The sequence below is a fragment of the Seriola lalandi genome, unplaced genomic scaffold (assembly GCF_002814215.2).
Source record: "Seriola lalandi dorsalis isolate HSWRI2012SDOR001 ecotype SW California unplaced genomic scaffold, Sedor1 jcf7180002054929, whole genome shotgun sequence".
NCBI lineage: Eukaryota > Metazoa > Chordata > Actinopteri > Carangiformes > Carangidae > Seriola > Seriola lalandi.
The window spans coordinates 1,546,064-1,565,888 of NW_019525481.1; the positions used below are offsets into that span (position 1 = coordinate 1,546,064).

At 41.9% G+C, this 19,825-nt stretch overlaps 1 protein-coding gene across 1 annotated transcript in view; it reads left to right on the top strand.

The window, feature by feature from the left end:
* Positions 1-19,825, top strand: part of kcnq1.1 (potassium voltage-gated channel, KQT-like subfamily, member 1.1) — a 34,564-nt gene that overhangs the window by 1,632 nt on the left and 13,107 nt on the right. The window contains exons 2-5 of the mRNA XM_023393141.2: positions 6,094-6,184; positions 14,783-14,909; positions 15,373-15,451; positions 16,384-16,480. Coding sequence (XP_023248909.1) covers positions 6,094-6,184; positions 14,783-14,909; positions 15,373-15,451; positions 16,384-16,480 — 394 coding nt within the window. The remainder of the gene's footprint in view (positions 1-6,093; positions 6,185-14,782; positions 14,910-15,372; positions 15,452-16,383; positions 16,481-19,825) is intronic.

A 19,825-nucleotide genomic window follows, 5' to 3' on the forward strand; every position in this document is an offset into this window, starting at 1 on the left:
GGGGGGGGGGGGGGGGTTAAATCTGCTAAATGAAAATGTCAGATTGTGGTTCATGACCCAAAACTGATGTGACAGTTTTGTTTGGTAGCTTGAAAATCTGTACTTTAAAAAAAAAAAAAAGAGAAAAAAAAAGAAATGTTGTTACCTCTCAACTCACCACTGATGTAATGCCAACAGTTACAGTACAGTTCACAGTTCAGTTTTATTCTCCTTGGTATAACTCATTTCCAGGAAACTGACTAGATCCAGACTGGACTGTTCAGAGGTTGAGGAATGTGGGATGTGATCTTCCAGCTCACCCCCATGTGTGCTGTCTGTCCCCACTTTGCTGGCACTGATAGCAGGCAGCTAAACTTGGCACTGTGTGTGTGTGTGTGTGTGTGTGTGTGTGTGTGTGTGTGTTTGTCTGTGTGTGCGCGTGCGCTGTGGAGGAGGTAGCAGCCCTCCGCGGCGCTGCCACCCTGTGACCCTGCAGTGTCGGGGGGGACAGGCAGGCTGTCGGGGCAGGTTAGAGTCTCACTGACTCAAAGGGAGCATGAGCCAACACAGTGCAGCTTAAACACGTTAGAACATCACCAAGAATAACTGCACAGTACATATTAATAGGAGAGCCAGTGGCTGCTATCAGTACAGGACAAAATCTTTTTTTTTTTTTTTTAATATTATATCATGTGACTGCACATCAGGGGAAAACAAGTAAGATGAGATGCTTTAACTTTCTGTAATGGCGATTACATGCTGTTTCCAAGAAACCTCAGAGTTCACCAAATGGCAATATACACCACAAAGTGTTTCTTAAAATACAAAATCAATCTGTTTTTTTTTGTTTTTTTTATATAAACCACAGCGTTAGTGGCAAACTTCACTTCTTTGGGTGTGTGTGATGGTGATCAAGTGTGTTCTGAGGCTGCTTGGCCTTGAATGAAGCGTTTTTCAGTCCATCACAGTCTGAGCCCTCATGTTTGTTTGTTTGCTGCTACTCAGCTCCAGACAGACGCCAGCCCTGTTTGCCCCAGATTTTAAAATTTCTGGTTATGGTTGCATTAGCCTGCCATTGAAAGAAACTGCATCCCCCCCGCGCCCCCCCCCCCCGAGAAGGACAAGATGTCAGCGGTTCCTCCATCTGTAATAAATACTGATTAGACATGATCACAAACTCCATACAGTCTGAGAAAGTGATGCTGCAGTTTGCAAAATTGTGCAAAACACAGTGATTGTTACACGCTAAAAACATGACTTCTGCTTTTCCAACAGTGTTTATATAATGGCTGTTGGACAAAGGTTGCTCTTCAGACCTCAAGGCTCCTTGCTGGAGGCAGCCAGGAGGTTTCACCCAGTATGACAGTGCATTCTTCAGTGTGTTTGTTGTGTCGGCCTCGGTTGACGTGAATGGGAGACAGGGCCGGTATTCGCAGGACTGAAAAGCGTGACGTCACCATAGCTTTACTGACTCACATGGCAGGAAGCTGTACACTCACATCCAGGCTTCAGAAGACATACCTTTAGAAACCTACGGCATAATTACGCAACACATTTCCTGTGCTGTAAAGCCATGCATTTGGAGTGAGTAGTTTTTGGTGGGGGTCAATTTGCAACGTGTCTCATGGCGTGTCCAATAATACCACCAGGTGTTTGCTGTAAGAGCACGTTACTGGGATGTCTAAACATCCACTGGGTTTTTCGGGGTCAGTTCAGTAGCTTGTTTTGCAAGTGTTTAAGTGGGAGAAAAGCAGTTAAGAACAAGCGCGGCCTTATCACTGACCCAGAACTCGTACGTCAGAGCGACCCGAGGCCTTATCAGAGGTACCCTTGTGTGTGCGTATTTGCACATGCATATGTATGTCAGTGTGTGTGTGTGTGGTGATACACTATGCTTGCAGGGACTGTAAGTATACTGTTTTATAAAGGCAGAAAGAGAGCACTAGGGAATCTCAATGAAAAGGAACATCGCATACATTTAGATTAGTGCGATTATAAAAGTATATCCCACACTGGATTGACAGAAAGAACATTTATCCATGTTGTATTTATTATTTTCTGCTGGCTTAGCACAACACTTGCTTGGTTTCTGTCTACGCTGTATCGAGAGTTTAACAGTAAATGCACGGATCCGTCTGGTAGGCTGGTTTCAGACGTGTCGACCCGGAGAGTAAAGAGAAAATCAGAAAACTGTTTCTCACACCAGATATTCTGTCAGACACCATCAAGCTGGAGGAAATAAATAGAGAGAGACAATTTTTTAATGATTTAACAAACAGGCTAAGAGTTCATGCATTAGTATTCTTTTCAATTCTAGAAACATTTCTGACTTGAGGTGTTTGTATTTGCTCCTTAAAAGAAATCGGTGCTTTTATCCTCTCTGTCTTCAGTTCTCTTTACTCACTCACTCAAACGTCCTTTTATTTTAGTTTATTTTACAAAACACAAGAGCTGAGATTCTTAACGGAGACACATAGACAAGGTCACTGACTGTTTACCCCTTTTTTTTTATCTCTGAGCTATTAACCCCATACAAGCCAAAGCTTTGGCTGTAGTCACTACAAAGGCTTCTATTGATTGTCCAAAACTAGTTGAAGTGCTGCATTGCCTTTGGTTGATGAACATTTGGTGTTTCATCACGTTGCAACAGTGAAAATAATAAAGTATGACTGTTGTTCCAAAGCAGGATATTTGGTCAGCAGCGTCACCACTAACTCTCATCCTGTCCTCTGCTTTGTCTCCACACTCAGTGCACAACAGACTGCAAGTGAATCTGTCCATCAATAATAGATAGGAGCAATGCTTTGAGCTTTTGTTTAGAGTTCAGTGGTGCCTATGTAGCTGAGCCAATTTATTATTTTGTCTGTTGCTACACCAAGCCCACGAGTGCCAGACAGTGATACAGAGCACGTATTATCTATAGGCCTGGAAGTAAGGCAAGTGAAATGCAAAAGGTGCAGTTAGCAGAGAGGGACTGACGAGTCGGAGAGTCTCAGATGGATTAAAAGTGAGGCAGAAGTGTGCGCTCAGCATACTGAGTGTGTATGTTTACTGGCATTTCAAAAGCTCTGAAATAATTTAAGCAGAGCTTCACTGACAAATTACAACCATTAGCATACCCGAGTGTTTGGTTTGGAAAGTTTGCTGTTCGTTTGTATTTCATTTGATCCTCTTTTAAACTGCCTCTGTCACATTTGAACTTAAGATTTTATGAATTACACTGCGTCCTAACCCGTAAGCATTTCCCTTTTTTCCACCCCGCTCTTCTTAACAGAAAAATTTGCGCCTGTTTGCACACGGCTGTATTCGTTTTGATGTCATTCTGCAGGAGGCACAGGTACCAAACTTCCCAGTCCTGACGTGTCGTATTGTCTGCTTGTTGTGTTCTTTCAGACAGGACCAGCTGCTTTGTTAGCTGCTTTACACACCAGCCCATCTCCCCGTGCTGGTCTCTCCTCTGTCTTTTATCTGTGTGGACGTGTGCCGTGCACATTCAAGTCCGTGTGTCTGTGTGTGTGTTAGTTTAAAGCGGTGGGGTGGGGGGTGGGGGATTTGGATTCCTGGCCAGTGTTCAATAAACTCAGGCTGTAGCATGTGGTGATAAGGGGCCTTCATGGTGCAAACACAGACTGGAAACTATAACTCCCTCTGCACAAAGTTTCCATCAAGTCTGCTCATATAGGAACAAGACAGGGATCCATTAGGGCTGTTTCCTCAACAATACACTGAAACAATATCAAGCAGATGACAGGAGAGTGAATACTTCCACCAACACTGTGCAGTATTCTCAGGTTCCACCTATGCCCCAATAACTGGATCCCCTGATGATCCAGTTTGATGATTCCCTGAATTTATATTAAGTGCTACAAGTCAATGTTCTCAATTATCCACAAATATATTTTCTACAAACATGTATGGATCCTATTACTAAGTTTTCCCTTGACCTCTGCTAAAGCATCACTCTGAGGGGAACTGATGGTTTTGAGTTACATATCTGTAGATTTGCTTCATATTATTATAATTCTTGCTTCCAGGACTCATCATATTAAGTTTGGCGATTCAGTTCAATTTCCATCTCGCACCATCATCAGATCAAACTTTGCTTTCTGACACTAAACCTGCAAATGAAGACATTCCCACCACCCTCAGCTGTACGTTGTGTTTAGTGCTAATTAGCAAATGTTAACACGCTAGCTTCCAAAACACGGTACACTGTAAACAAGCACGTCAGCATGTTAGCGCTGCTGCCGTGAGCATCTTCGCATGCTGACGTTAGCGTTTACCTCAACACCGCTGTGGCTAAGCGCAGCCTCACAGAGCTGCTGGCGTGGCTGAAGAGTCTCAGGCTTGTTACCACATCCTAATGGCCTCAGGTTTAAAGATGTGAATGTGTAATTGGAGCATCCCCAATTTCAGTCTGGATACTGGTTGCTTGTCATGCTGCATCTCTCCTTTCCCTCATTTCCTTTAAATTAACAAAAGAGATTTTTTTAAAAATCATGCCACGTTCATGCATTTTGGCCAGTTTTTATGCCACTTGTGTCCATGTTATTTTGATTAATATCTCATTTATCTTTGCCTTGCATAAAGAACAAGCAAACAAAGTTATATTTTTACATCTTTGAGTTGAGCAGGTGCAAATATATATATATATATATATATATATACATATATGTGCAAAATATATGGCAGATTCATGCAACATCACATATAATAGCATCAGAACTGCTCCTCTGTCCCTGTACCAAGTTTTGAAATAAACACTGGCAGCAGAGTTATACTGTATCTAAACAGGAAACAACCTTTCCTGTCAGTGTCACGTGGATCCATTCAGACGTCGTGCCCTTCACCACCACATCTCTCGCCTCTTGTCCGTCCGTGCCCCGGCAACAGGTTTCATATAAATCTATTCTTAATTTTCTAAAACGTCCTGCTGACAGACAAACAGTCAGAACTACAGTAACCCCAGCATCGACTCTTGCGGCAGAGGCAATACTGCTACTACAAAAATAAAAACAGGAACTGAGGCGGTTTCTTGCTTGGAAGCAGATGTGAACGAGGTTATCAGTTTGAGAATGACTCACTGCAGTCAGCTGTGCTCTCCCATCTTCCTCCGCTACCTTCAAATTAAACAGGATCTCTCCTCCTGACTTTTATGAACAGCTGTGAAAGATGATCACCTACATGTATTTGTTGTGACAGTGTACGATATGTAGGCCTTTGTTGCAAGTACCAACTGCTCTTTTTCCAGATAACAAAAGCCTGGACATACAAAGATCCCTGTTGTCCTCCAATATGTTCATTCGGTTAAAAAAAAAGAAATTGAAGTGAAAAACTCAAGGTCACATACGAGAGTGTTCCTTATGCTTTTGGTATCGTGTCACAGCAGCTTGAACCCAGATCACAAAAGACATGAAATATATTTTTCTGAAGTAGGTCGAGGAGTTACAGACGTCTTATTGTTGCTGCAGCGGAAACACTTGTGACCTTGAGGGGGAAATAAGGAGAATGTTAAAGAGCAATTTAATGTTTGTTCAAACTGTGTGTGTGTGTGTGTGTGTGTGTCTGTGTGTGTGTGTGTGTGTGTGTGTGTGTGTGTGTGTGCGAACCTGCGAGCTTGTTATTTGACAAGTTTATCATGCGCTTTGCATTCATATTGTGGAGTTCAAAAGGTTCCCAGTATTTCCTCCAGAGGGCTGTCCTTGAATGTTTGCTTAAATTCACTCAGATACTTTTCATGACAAAAATATAAAGTAACGTTATGCTGGCTTGAAACTTTTTTTCTTTTTTTTCCAAAGTTGTTCAGAGACTCAGACTCCAACCAGACACCAAAGTTGACTGATGTATTTCTGTTTAAATCAAAGTGTAAAGTGTCGACATAAAATATGAGGTGGAAGGTTGAAAAGTGCAGCGAGGAGATCAGGGTTTGCGAGACTTGACTGATGACAAAGTGTGTGAAGCTCTGATTTCAGGAACATTATGTTTGTCAATAACACAACAAAGTCAGTTGGATATTATTATGCAACAGGACAAAATGAGAATAAATGAAACAAACACAACATTCATTACATTTTAATCCAGATTAATGATCCTCTTTCTTTTTTTCTCCTACAGGTTTCTCATAGTTCTGGCCTGTCTGATCCTGAGTGTCCTCTCTACCATCGACCAGTACCAGGACCTGGCTTACACAACACTCTTCTGGGTGGTGAGTGTTAAATTTGATTAAACCAAATACTTTGATTAATCATAACAACATTATTTTGTCCCTTACTTTGTCTCACTGTGAGAGTGGAGTTACCTTTAGAGAAAAGTTTATAGTTTAAAAGTTATAGCTGACCCTGAGTCAGAGCTGAGAGCAGGGTTTGGAGTCGGATGGGTGGAGATTATTGGGTAGCTCAGTCACCAGCAGGTCAATAGATGAACCGACTTCACTCAAGAGGCATATTTGTTTCGATTGCGTCGCCGTCAGAAAGACAGAGGCGTTGAATTTTGGTTGGAAGTGAAAATCGGTTTGACATCAGGACCAAATGTTGGCTGACAGACATTGTGATGTTCAGCAGAAGATGGGTTTTTGCTCACAGGTAGAATGTATGTGTTTTATGTCGGCGTTTGGCATGAGACATTTGGAAGAGAGATTTTAGTAATCTGAGTCCAGACTTCTCATCTCGCTGGATCAAGCTACGAACACTATCAGAGGAGGGATGTCCCTCTCTACCTTCAAGAATCTCTTGAAGACTGATCTCTTCAGAGAGCCCCTCCTCTCCTAGCACCTCTAACACCCTGACATGCCACTTACTATAAACTTTCACTGCACTTCTTAACTTGCACTTAATGAATAAATGTAGTACTCAGTACTTACGACAAGTTCTCCTACTGCACTGAAGCTTTAGCATCGTCGCTCACTTGTAAGTCGCTTTGGATAAAAGCATCTGCTAAAAGAGTAGATATAAATATATGTAATGGTTACTTACCTCCACAACTTAAAACCAACAAATATTAAATCAAATCAAATGTAATTTATTTATAGAGAACATTTAGCAAACAGCTGACCGAAGTGCTGTACAACATCAAGAACAATACAATCAGCACAGACAACAAAACAACATGACAAAAACAAGCAAGCAGACAAAATGAGGGAGGCATCATGGCTCAAATGCAAATGAGGACAAATATGTTTGGAGCCGAGACTTGAAAGAGTCAGTGGAGGGGGCAGGTCTGATTGACATGGGCTGTTCCAGTCGGGGGGGGCCGTGAACGAGAAAGCTCTGCATTCAAGGGTTAGTGCGAGGAACGGTCAGGAGGCCTGTGTCTGACGATCTGAGGGGCCCAGAGGGGGTTAAAAGGTCCGTGAAACAAACAGTAGAACCTTCAAATCTATTCTAAAACGAATCGGGAGCCAATGGAGAAAGGCCAGGGGAGGGGTAAAGGGATCCCTCAGAAGCCGAGCTGCAGCGTTCTGGACCAGTTGCAAGGACGACTGACTGATTCCAGAATACACGGAGTTACAACGTCACCGTCAGCTGCCGTCAGGATTCATAACGACACTTAAGTCACCTGACGTCACCACCTACATTCAACCAAATATCAACGTCTAATGACATCAGCCTGCACAGATCTCCATCTGCATCACTGCCGTGGAGCAGCGTATACTGAAGCAGAGTAGGATTATAATAAAATCATAGCTTTCTCCTTTTTGGACTCTCCGGGTCTCTGTTCCCTAAAACATCTGCACTACCAAGACAGTTTGGTCTTTGATGTGAATTCTCAAGTTAATACTCACCAGTGTGATTTTACTTTGCCTCTGAAAGTGGATCTGGATCATCTGCTTGAAATGCAGGTGTGACCAGAGCATTAAGGCTGAAGGCTGGCTGAAAGACTGTAATCTGAAAGTGGTTCTGGCAACAGATAAGGAGAGCTTAAAGAAAAGAGACGAACTGCTTTAATGCCAGCTCCGAGACCCGTCGTGTACATACTTACACTTGTGTTCCTGAGTCTCAGGCGGCCTCGTGTTGTGGTGCAGTACTGGCCAAATCTGCTCATATCTTCTGAATGAAAGTGATGATAACACTTTCATGCAGTTCAATGCACTTTTGATGATATGCCCAATAAAGGGCGGCAATGCAGCAGCAGCAGCAGAAGAAGAAGAAGAAGAGAGAAGGAGAAGAAAAAGAAGTAGAAGCTGATGTAACTAATGCAGCTTTCAGAAGCTTAACAGACATTTCATAAAGCAGGATACATCCCATGTATCCTGCTTTATGAAATGTCAGGCCATAAGGATGCATCAGATGTGTTTGGCCACAACCATTGGATGTAAACAAGCCCTTGTTTACAAGAGAGCTCGACAGTGGACCTTTAATGATCCTGATCAGTGGTCCATGAACCACATGGCTCTAAAAGACACAAGCAGGGTGATTAAGTTTTGTAAGAATCTAAATCTCAAGAGTTTCCTATCACAGCAGCACTGTTTACATTGAAGATGCAGCCTGTAGCCTTTTCTCCCTCTGCTGCGTCCTCATCTGATCTCTCCTTTGACTTTCACCGTCTGCAATGTGCTTCTGTTTTTTTCTTCTGTTTTTGTCGGCTGGCATCTGCAAACAGGCTTGATTTCTGATAGTAAGTAGTTAAGTAGGAGGTTTTTTCCCCGTTCCATGTCAAACAGCTCATTTAAATCATTTAAAAAATGATTATCACACTGCAATTAAAACAATGCAGTTAATAGACACTGAGTCATCGTGAAGGTCACATCATTCATCTGCAAATAATCACAGATGTGTAATTAATTTCTATCACAGTTTGTTGACTGTGTGTTTTTAAAGGTGCTGCTGCAACAATCAAACGGCATGACGAAGACGTGGCTAAAACAACTAATATCAAACCTCAGTTCTCTTGTTTCAAAAGCAATTTCATGCTTTGATTGACCTAACTGCTGCCTCACAAAAAAAAACAAAAAAAAAAACAATTTAAGGACACTTTGTTTGGAAGTACATAGGCTTTTTTTCTGCAAACAATTTCAGGGTGTCCCGCTGGCCTAAGAGGGCGAAGGCAGCTCCTCTAAAATCAATAGTGAATGGGATAAACTTAACCCCGAGACACCAGCTGCTGAGCACAGGAACTGTCTGGGCGATGGGCGAGTCACTCAAGCTCAGACAAAAGAAACCCCCCCCCCCCAAGAAAGGATAAAAAGGACTTGAGGATTTTCTTCGAGGAGGACTGGAGCGTGCCACATGTGACAAGTTCACCTTGGCGTGAGGATAATGGGATGAAAGGGTCACGGCGTTTCGTGAGCTGCCACATCAGAATCTCAAATCCTATCTAGTTTATTCTTGGGTTCATATGAGATGCAGGCCGCTGCTGACGCTCCTGTGATCTGCATTTAAAAAGAAAAGAATGGATTTTGTCACCAAAAACTAATACAACAATATCATGCAATGTATATTTCAATGCAAAATGTTTTTCTGCCATAGGTTCACCCTCTGGAGATATTTAATCGTCTTATTCTTCTCTTCTACACAGATAATGAATAATTAATAATTGCCATGCTATAAACCTACCAAAATCTCAAACATTCATCCTTCCCATCCTCATCCCAAGGGGACTGTTTTGTACTTTGTGCTTTCTAGTTTAGAGATTTGACCCTGCCACTCTTTCACTCTCTCACCTCCCCCACCACAGAACTATCTCCTTTGTCTTGTTTCTTTCTTCCTGCACACTCAAGGTTAACAGAGACCACTGTGCTCCCTGCGTGGAGCTGCAGCACCGGCTGACAGTGTTTGTAGTAGTGTGTTCAGCCAGATGCTTGGCAGCTCGCCCAAAGGATTCACATTCTCAAAAGTATTTGTTTGCCTCTCGGGTCAAATTGACTGTGAACTATTGAAAGCACTAGAGCATTTTATCTCATTCTGCAAAGAAGTCCCGGAAACATGACTTTTTGTATTTTGATATTTCACCAAAAAAGACCATTGAGCCACTCACCAATGCAAATCACATTATTGAGAAAGGGAGGATGAACAAGGGTTGAAGACGGAGGGATGACAGGGTTTCGAGCCTGGAGGGTGGGATGAAATGAGGGTTGAGTACGAGGAGATGAAGAAAGGGTCAAATGGGGATCGATGATGGGTTTAGGGAGTGAAACTCAGTGGGGAGGGGGGCAATGACGAGATGAGGTATCCAAGTTTTATTGCCGTCCTTGTGGTTCCCACAATGAGAGAGAAGGAAGAGAGGAAGCAGAGGAGGAGGGATGGGAGGTGGGAAGACTGGGAGTTAAGGAAGAGAAAGGGGTTAGATACAGATAGCTGGATGATATTTATCCCATAATTTAACTTATGACCCACAATGTTTTGTAATTCATTTATAATTTCTAACCAGATGTTTAAAACATAGCTGCAAATTATTACATGACACTATGAACCCGTGGAAAACCCTCCAGTCCCTGAAGTTCATAAGTGGCTTTTTGAAAAAAATCCAAATAGGCCAAAGTGTAACCAGACTCAATGCAAAATGTGGACAGACTTGTATTTTATTCTATTTCTAATGTTGATGTGTATAGGAACAAGTATAAAAGCTTATGTTAATCTGCAGTGCCCATCCTTAAAAATAGAGAGAATAGCTAGCAGCAGCAGCAGGATCTGCTACCAGGTAACAAGCAGCCACAGCAGAAAAGAGCAGTGAGCAAATACACAGTCACAGACAGAAACTGTTTTCATGCTTCAAAGACTCGTTTATAGAAATAACTGAAAGCCTTATTTTGACCTCCTGCACTATCAATAAAACATTCTGTTGATAACTGGGCAGTAGATGGACAGAAGATAACAATATTCTCAACTGAATATATACAAGTCAAGTCATTGCAAGAGAAATCTTTTAAATAAGATTCTCCAATGGAGTGATTATGATGTACAACATGCTCAGAGCTGATACTGGTTCTGATCAGATCCGCAGGTATTAGCCACAGACCAAAGGACGTTAATAAGGACCTACCTGGCCCAATTAGACTGAGTATGTTAAGGACCCAGTCTCATTTTCTCACAACCAAATGGACTCATCGAGACCTCTATCACCTGATCCTCACCTGCACATGGAACCATGTTGTAGTTATTCAAACATTTCATTATTCTCAACACTTTGGGGATTTCTCTTCCACACTGGGATTAAACATTCACCTTGACAGATCACTCTTGATCGCGGCACTTCACAGAACAATATGAACTCAAAGTTCAATTTGCTTTTAAAAATATGTATCACATTCCTCTGCCTCCAAGGTCAAGAACGAACTGTCCATCTTTTAAGCCAACAACTATTGACTGATGACAACTGAGAAATATACATTTCTTGAAGATCATTTTATACAGTCAAAAGCTCCAGAACAAGCAGGTGAGTGGACAATAGAGTCGACTGCTGTTGCCGGGGTGAGAATAGACAGTAAAGCTCAACTAAAAGCAGCTGTTTGAATTCTCCTCTGCGCCTGTCTTTGCTCCCTTCTTGTTTGTTAATGTGTTGCTTTTTCCAATAGACCATTTGCCGCCTTTCAACCTTGAAGCAGAAATCCTTAGTGCATAAATTAACAATATTTTACATATTAGCTTCCAAAGAGCACAATTTAACATATTATTAATCCAAATTTCGTTTTCTAAGATGCGCTATTTTATATTCACTGATGTTTTAATCTTTGGCTCTAATGAAGAAAAACACCTCCAATAATTCCCAGCTGAAAAACGTCTCCTGCTGTACAATCTTCAGCCTGAATCCTCTCGTTTGTTGCTCTCATCATTCACTGCAGAAGGATCATGTCACCATTAAAAATCTAAGAAAGGTTAGTCATTTGCCTTCAGACACCTTCATTTGCAAACGCTTGTCAATTATTAAGAGACATGAGGAGGTAATTGCATGCTCATTCACACCAGTTCATTCATTTCCACATGTTGGTGTAATTGTAAGCTGTAATTGATTTTTAAAAAAAAATCCATTTGTCCTCAAGGAGCAGTGGAGGAAACTTGCATGGAATTGAAATAAAGACACTTTAATTGAGAAGCTGTAATTGTATGAGCTCCGTGTTTAGCATTGGACACATGCTGTTGTGGCTTGTTTCACTTAATGCCACATGAATTTAACATAATTAGGGGGGAGAATAAGAACAAGAAAGAAATCAGGAAGTAATCCAGATGTGGTACGGTAAATATGAAGCTGTTAGCTTAGCACAAAGACTGTAGACAGGGGGAAACAGCTAGCCTGGCTCTCATAAAACCAGAAGCTGTCTGTTTTACAATCTGGTTAAACAAACAAGACGTGTTGAGTGGAGATCTTTAGTGGTACCAACCCTGTCTCCTAAAGATTATGATTATATACAATTAAACTACAACAGCAAGTATACTTTGTACAAAATGTAATTGCAACTGGATTAAATTTTCTATCAACACCATGAGGAAATTTTGTCAATTTACATATTTGGCAAGTTGCAAGTATGTTGATACTGAACATAAACTGTCAGTAAAATGTTGACAGCATTTTTCAATCAGAAGAGACTTAATTTGTGTTAATGAATAACCTCCGATGTCCTCATATTTGAATAGGGGGTGAGGCTGTGTGAAATATAGGATTGTCATTTTTAAAAGTTTCACCAAGTAGCACATATTCAGATACAATCCATGGTAACCTGTGTGTCAGCGGAGCACTTCCGATTGCGTTTCATCTTCCGCTTGACACCGGAAGTTTGGTAGTCGGACGCTGTTGAATGAGTTGGTTGGACCTGTTTGCTAGCTATTTTTCCGAAAATGACGAGCATTATTTGCTCCGTTAGAGAGTGTCACAGTAATTGGAGGAAACGACGGATGTTTATACAGCAAGAATGTTTTCAAAATCGCCCTCAACTCCGGCAGTGCAATACATTTACACCAGCAGACTGATGCAGCGCCGAAGAAGTGTGCTCCCATGAAGTGACCACATTATCCATGTCGGCTAATTTAACACAAACTACCACGACTACAACTAATACTTATACCACGTAACTAAAAACAAAGTTTACTTGCCGTTTACTGCTAATTAGCCTGGATATTTAGCCCTGATTAAACTTCCTCTTTCACTCGGCTTTTTTGGCGGGAAAAAAAAGCCTGAAGTGGTCAAATAAACGCGTTCGAACCGGAAGCGGGACAAGTAGGCGGGGCTTCATAAGGTGATAACAAAGATCCTCTATGTCTGTGGTGGTAACTGACAGCTAAGCCTCTAAATCAGACATTCTGATTGGCTGTGACATCACCCGCTGGAGCGAATGGGAATGTCGAATTGAGTGACGTGACTTTAGACGTCAGTGGCAAAGAGTGCGGATGAGAATCGAGCTATAAAAACGCAGAGAGAGAAAAGCGGCAATGTACCAGAAAAACGGTAAAACTACTCCATATATTTCCTAACTTTTAATGTTAGTGAATAGATCGATGAGCTTGTTAGACAGCGCCGATTCTGTAGTTTAAGGAGAAAAAAACGGCACGTCTCTAGCTCAAACGGTCGCCGGGTAATGACGCTCTAAAGAGAAATATTGTACTTTTGACTCCAATACTATGAAGTACTGTTTCTTTGACGCAGGGCTTTTAGTCAGAGGAATTAACTTTATTTTATTTTGAAAATGTGATAGACCACACACTGTGTTCCTCACAGGAGAAAAACAATCACAGCTGACTCCTACACTGTCAGTCATGTTTGAACCTGTCAGTGCCCTAACAATGGCGACTTTAGATTGAGATGAGTCAGAAGATTCTTCTTCGTGTCCATGTTTGAAATTTTAGACTTAAAGAGAGATTCCTTTCGTTTTAAATGTTTGCTGTGTTTACCGCAACCAAACTTCATCACTGCCTACAAAAATCTGCAACCTGAGAAAGCAAGTTGAGGTAACGTTTGTTTAATTAAAAGACAGCTATAATAGCTGGCTGCACTTCTTTGTTGATTCGATGTGTTTTTATATATATATATATCCATTTCTACAGGCTTTGTATCATATTCTGAAATTCTTTTTATTCTACAGGTTTTGCAGTCAGTCAGTGCTTCAGTAGGTTGTTTCAGAGTCATGAGGTTCTGTAAATGTATATACAATACAACAATGCATTGACATAAAAAATGTACTTTTAAATATTGAAGTATTTTTAAAAGCATATTTGACCAGGGGTATCTATACTTGGACTCAAGTAATGGAGTTGTGTGCTTCGTCCACGTCTGATTATTACACTTTTCATGGTTATGTTAAGCACTCGCACACTGGGGTAAGGTTAAGGAAAGATCACGTGTCTAGTTTAAAACAGAAAAAAAGGTCACAGTTACTTCAGACTCAGGGGGTTGAATGTCTGCAGGCAATTTATCAATTTATCAGAGCCACAAGTGTAAAATCAGTGAAGTTGCCCTTCAAAATGAATGAAATACCAAATAAATGTTACCAACAGTTGTCAGGATACATAGTCACTTTTTTCATCTATCAGGTCCGTGAACATTTAGCAGGTGAATTAAGGAATTAGTCAATGTTGTGGCACAAATGAAACAGTGACAAATGGTGTATCTGTGGAAGGAGAATCAATAACCCTTAATAAGTTGTGGTGACATGATCAGGCTTGTGTGAGAAGCTGCGGAACAGCTGTGCAACAGTTGCATCTATAATTCAACCATATCTGTTTTTCATGTGCACTTTGCTGAAGTCTGAGCAGCTGTTCAGGTGTTGTTGCACTGAATAACCTGCAACAACATCTGATGTTTGTTTTTTTTTCTTTCTTTCACCACCTGTCGTTCTCCTTCATTCGTCTGTTCTGTTTGTTCCACATTTCTCTGACAGGAGATCGTCCTTGTTGTGTTCTTCGGTGTGGAATATTTCGTCCGCCTCTGGTCAGCAGGCTGCCGCAGTAAATATGTTGGCATCTGGGGCCGACTGCGCTTTGCCAGGAAGCCAATATCTATTATAGGTGGGAGCACAACCCCTATACACACACACATACCCATACACATGCACACAAAGAGACCTATCACTGCTCACCCACACACACTATTTAAACAATATCTATCATATATCCTGGGCCTCATCCCAAAACGAGGTATCTCAGACAAATTCAGCATGAAATTAAAACTGTCACTGCAATATTTTCTCTACCTTCAGGTTGGTTTTTATTCCTAAAATTAGAACCTTCAGGTGTTTTTTAAATATGGAGCAATGAATATTGGTGTTAATATTATTTGTAACCCCTCTCACCCCAATTAATTTATGAAAAGCCAATGATAATTGCTTAATAGAGCAATTTCCCTCTACTTTATAATATCTGCACTCTATGGAAAACAACACTTGCTCTTGTTGCTTCACCTCTGTACATTGAACATCTGCATGTTTATGGTACGTTTATACTTACAGCCTCTTATTCTCCATCTCTACAGATCTGATTGTAGTTGTTGCCTCAATAATTGTGCTGTCGGTTGGCTCCAAAGGCCAAGTGTTTGCCACCTCTGCTGTAAGGTAAGCAACAGTGTTTCTGCAGGTGTGCAGCTGCTTGATGCCAAGACACTTTGTGTTCTTCTTGGGCTGTTTTTCCAATGGTTGTGTTCCAATTAAGGGATATTGTAACACTAGAGCAGTGGTTTCCAACCTTCTCCAACTCATGGCCTAATTGAAAATCTCAACTTGGCAGCCCACATCCATCCACATAACAATACGGAGGCTAAATAATAGGTTCTCAGTGCACTTTTTATTTCAATGATGATGATGAAACATTCAGGATTGAACTGAAAGGAGGGGAGGCTCAATTTTTCTTTTTTGTATGACTTGTCGATTCACCATCTGTCTCTTGACTTTTCTCTCCTTTCGAATCTTCCTGTTGCTAACCAGCTATCCATTTTGATACTCCAGTTTTTTGCCATGGATGTAATCTTTTAATCAGAAATTCCTGATATCTACTTCTAAAGCGAAGGAAGTTATTATAGATAAAAGTGCGCCTCTAAATTTGTGGCGTCAGTTCGGTGAAGGTCCCCTGCCCCCCTGAATAAAGCACGGCCCATAAACAAATGGTTTTGACAGTTCGGTATTGAAGACACAGCAGACTGACCTGCACACAGCCCTGACCTCTACCCCATCCAACAACTTTGGGATGAACAGGCCAACTGTGAGCTCAGCTGCACTGTCCGATAACCAGTGGCCGACCGCACTTACATTCTTAGGGCTGAATGGGAGCAAAGTGAGCGGCCAGGCTCTAATGTGTCGGGGAAAGCTTTCCCAGAGGAGAGGAAACAGTTATAGCAGTAAATGGTTTTGGAATGAGATCTTAAGCAATCCCATATGGCTGTCATGTTTTGTTGCCCACATACTTTTTTACTTTATAGTGTTTGTGTTCATACACATCTACATGCATTTGGTCTGAATACAAGTCTAAGCACATGTTTGTTATTTTCCAGAGGGATTCGCTTCCTGCAGATCCTGCGTATGCTTCATGTTGACCGGCAGGGAGGAACGTGGCGTCTACTGGGCTCTGTTGTCTTCATCCATCGGCAGGTACACAAACAGCTTTAAACACACATTACATGTCAGGTCCAAAACCATCTGGGCTTCTGATTATTATTAGCAAGCTGGAAGCTTTCTCTCAGGGGATTTTCAGCCTCTCCTCATCACGCAGGCCATTATTTTTCATTACTATGCAGTACAGAGGGAGAGTCTTAAAATGGAAATACATCATACGGATAAAAGAATAGTCAGCAGAGAGCTAGAAGAAAAGAGCTACTGTATAATAGGTTAGGTTTTTAGGGTTATGGACTCAGCTAGAGAGGGCTGTCTTCCTCCGGGGGTCTCATTCAGCTGAGACACAGAGGTGGCTGTGATTATTCCCACTGGCCACAGTAGCTGTCTGCAGTGTCTGTGGAAAAAGAGAGAGTGATGAAAGTGAGCAGGGCGTCAGGGATGTTGCTCATCTTGTACCACCCACTGTGCTTCCTTGTATTGGCCTCGGCTGCTTGACTACATTACTCCTGGCTGATGCTGGTCATCAACAGTCACTGACGTCAGCTGTACAGAAAGGGAGAGTCGGTGCGAGGAGGTACTGGGGCTTTTCCCCAAACTGATATCCACCAATTAAGTAGCCATTCACTCTGGGATGTCTTTCTGCATGAAATAATGCTGCATTCACACGAGCGGCCGGAAAATGAAGCCTAAAACTGCAGTTCTTCAAATGGCCACTAGAGTCTGGCTCCAACAGTGAGTCAATCCCCATAGACTCCCATGTTAAAATGTCACATGTTCACAGCCTGGTACAAAAAACAGTTTTGGTCTCTAGAGCTAATTTCCTCCTTCATGACACCTGTTTATATAACTCACCTATTTGAATTTTATTAAGGCTTAAAGTTATGAATAATTGAGGGCGTGGCTGTTTTGAGTGACGGGTGGGTGAGCGTGTTCTTGCCACATGCCAGCATTCACTAAAGCCTCAGCTCCACACATGCCCCACCTCTTTGTCCACTTTAGCATTAGCCAGGAGTTAGGGGCGGAGTCAGGCACTGCCAGGACGGCGGAGCAGTTCACTCTGAGCTGCAAAACCGCCCTTCAGAAACCTGTGGGTGACGTCGTATCGTGGAGACGATCTCCCAGGGGGAAAAGCTCCATCAGAGATAAGAAGGAGAAATCAGGAATTTCTGACACAGACATAAAATCCAACATTAACACTAATATAATCCATTCCGCTGATTTTATAGGAGCCACACACTGTTTCTGGTTTCACCTGGTAATTAACTAAATCCGTAACACAACACAAGTAGCTAATTCAGGGTGTTTATCTGGTGCGACTCCCTGTTTAGCACCAGCACTAACCACCTCTGAATGGGATGTTTTTCCTGCTCTTCCCGTTCTACAGCCGCTCCATGAATGCAGCGTATACTATTTGTGGCTGTAGGAGGCACTTTGGGATTTTTGGGATGCACTTACCGTTTTATGTCCGTAACCACAAAACATCTGTCACCATCGATACTGATAGATGATGATTGCTGTTTCCTTGTAAAAGCATAACATGCCTCGAGCATTCACCATGCGCAATAAAATAGATGATGCATTCTTCATTTATTGAGTGAAATGTGCATATGGGCGTAAGACATGTTAAATACATTAAGCTAGGGGACGATGTCTTGTTTACTTTTAATTTTAGAGTAATTTAACTCTACGTCTTGTGGTAATGAAGTCACCATGAGGAGGCAGCGCAGAGAAAGCGTAGCAAAGGTTTGGCCCCATGGTTCTCAACCTTTTTAGCTTGTGACCCTCTGAAACAAAGCAACAGAGTGTGTTTTCCTGCTCAGATTGCTTCATTTGAAATATTTTTTGTGACATAAAGAGACGAACGTATCTAATATTTCAGAGGAAACAAGCAAAGGTTAGAGAGAGTTCAGAAAAATTCACATAATTCACCTTTAATCTTTTAGGCTTTGTTCATGACCAAAATAATATATCACAAAGTAGCAAGATGGAAATTAAATGTATGTGTTTCCTCCATTATCCACTTGACACCTGTGTTTCCCACATAGTACAACAACACTGGTGTAGACTATTTAAGGGTTTAAATAGTGAAATAGCCGGTTTGGGACAGGCGTTAATACAGCACACCACATGTTCATGTTGTTCTCTATCCCATTTTCGCATTGCAACCTCTTTGGCTCCAGAGTATACGCTCTGTTAAGGCTCCATACAGTCCCAGCAGCCCTAAGGGGAAGTACAGTGTGCACTCATAGGACAGTCAGTACAGTTTACAGTCGAATTGCCACCAACCAGCGAGACCCGGGTGCATTGTGCCTCCAATGTTTGTTCCTCTGTGATTATCTGACTGTTGCATTTAAGTCAACACACGACCTGAATATTTTGTTCAGCCGTTCTCTCACACAGACACAAGAAGTTGCAGCCCTTCTGTGTCAACAGCTGGAGATGTTAAAGTCAGTGGAGTTTCACCGACTCTAATCAGTATCCAGCCTTTGTGCTGTTACAGCATTTAAATACACACTGAGTAGCGTTCTCGTGCTTGTGGCTTGTAAACACAATTTGCACAGTTGCTCCTCGCTGGCAGATGGGAGGCGCGTCTCCTGAACGTGTTTGCCAGGTCACAGCAGCAGCAACACATCAACTAAACCTTTGGTCCTGAGTCAAGGACGATGCACCCGAAGGCATAAAAAAGCTGCTATTTCCGAGAATCGTGCACCGATAGGATGCAAGCGGTGATGTTGGTTGAATTAGTTAGAGGCTGTCACATTCACCGCCAAAGGTTTGAAGCCCTTAATTGTTTCCCAAACTTTTAATACAATTTTGTGGAGTCACATGAAGACATACAGCCACAGTTGTTGAGTGCCGATGGACCGCAGGCACTATTTGTGTAGGGTAATGTAAGGAGAGGCTTGTGTTATTTCAGGGGAGGTAGATACATCTATTTCCCACATCGTAGTTGCAATAATCTGCTGCTGCTCCTCCGAGGCGCTCTGATAGTTTTGGGCCGAGACACAAATAAGAGAGTTTTGCTCTTCAGGAATTCATTCCAATTTGTGTGCTCCTGCAGACTGAGTGGTTAAACACGGCTTAAATCACGTAGTAGGTGAGTGCAAAGAGAACATTCACTTAAAGAGCTCTTCACAAATCAGTAGTCCAATTACAGTCAGACAGGATAAGAGCTAAGCCCAATTAGACCTCCTGAGAAAATCAGACAGCTCCTTATTGAATCTGCAATAACATGCTTCATAGTTATTTTGAATACACTGGGAGAGGCCCACTGTCTGGGATTCAAGCTAATTTATAATGATTTAATGCCCGTCTGAATTCAGTCAAAAGCTCTGGAGTGATTAGTGATTATAATGGACATATTTTCAGTTTAAACTCAGT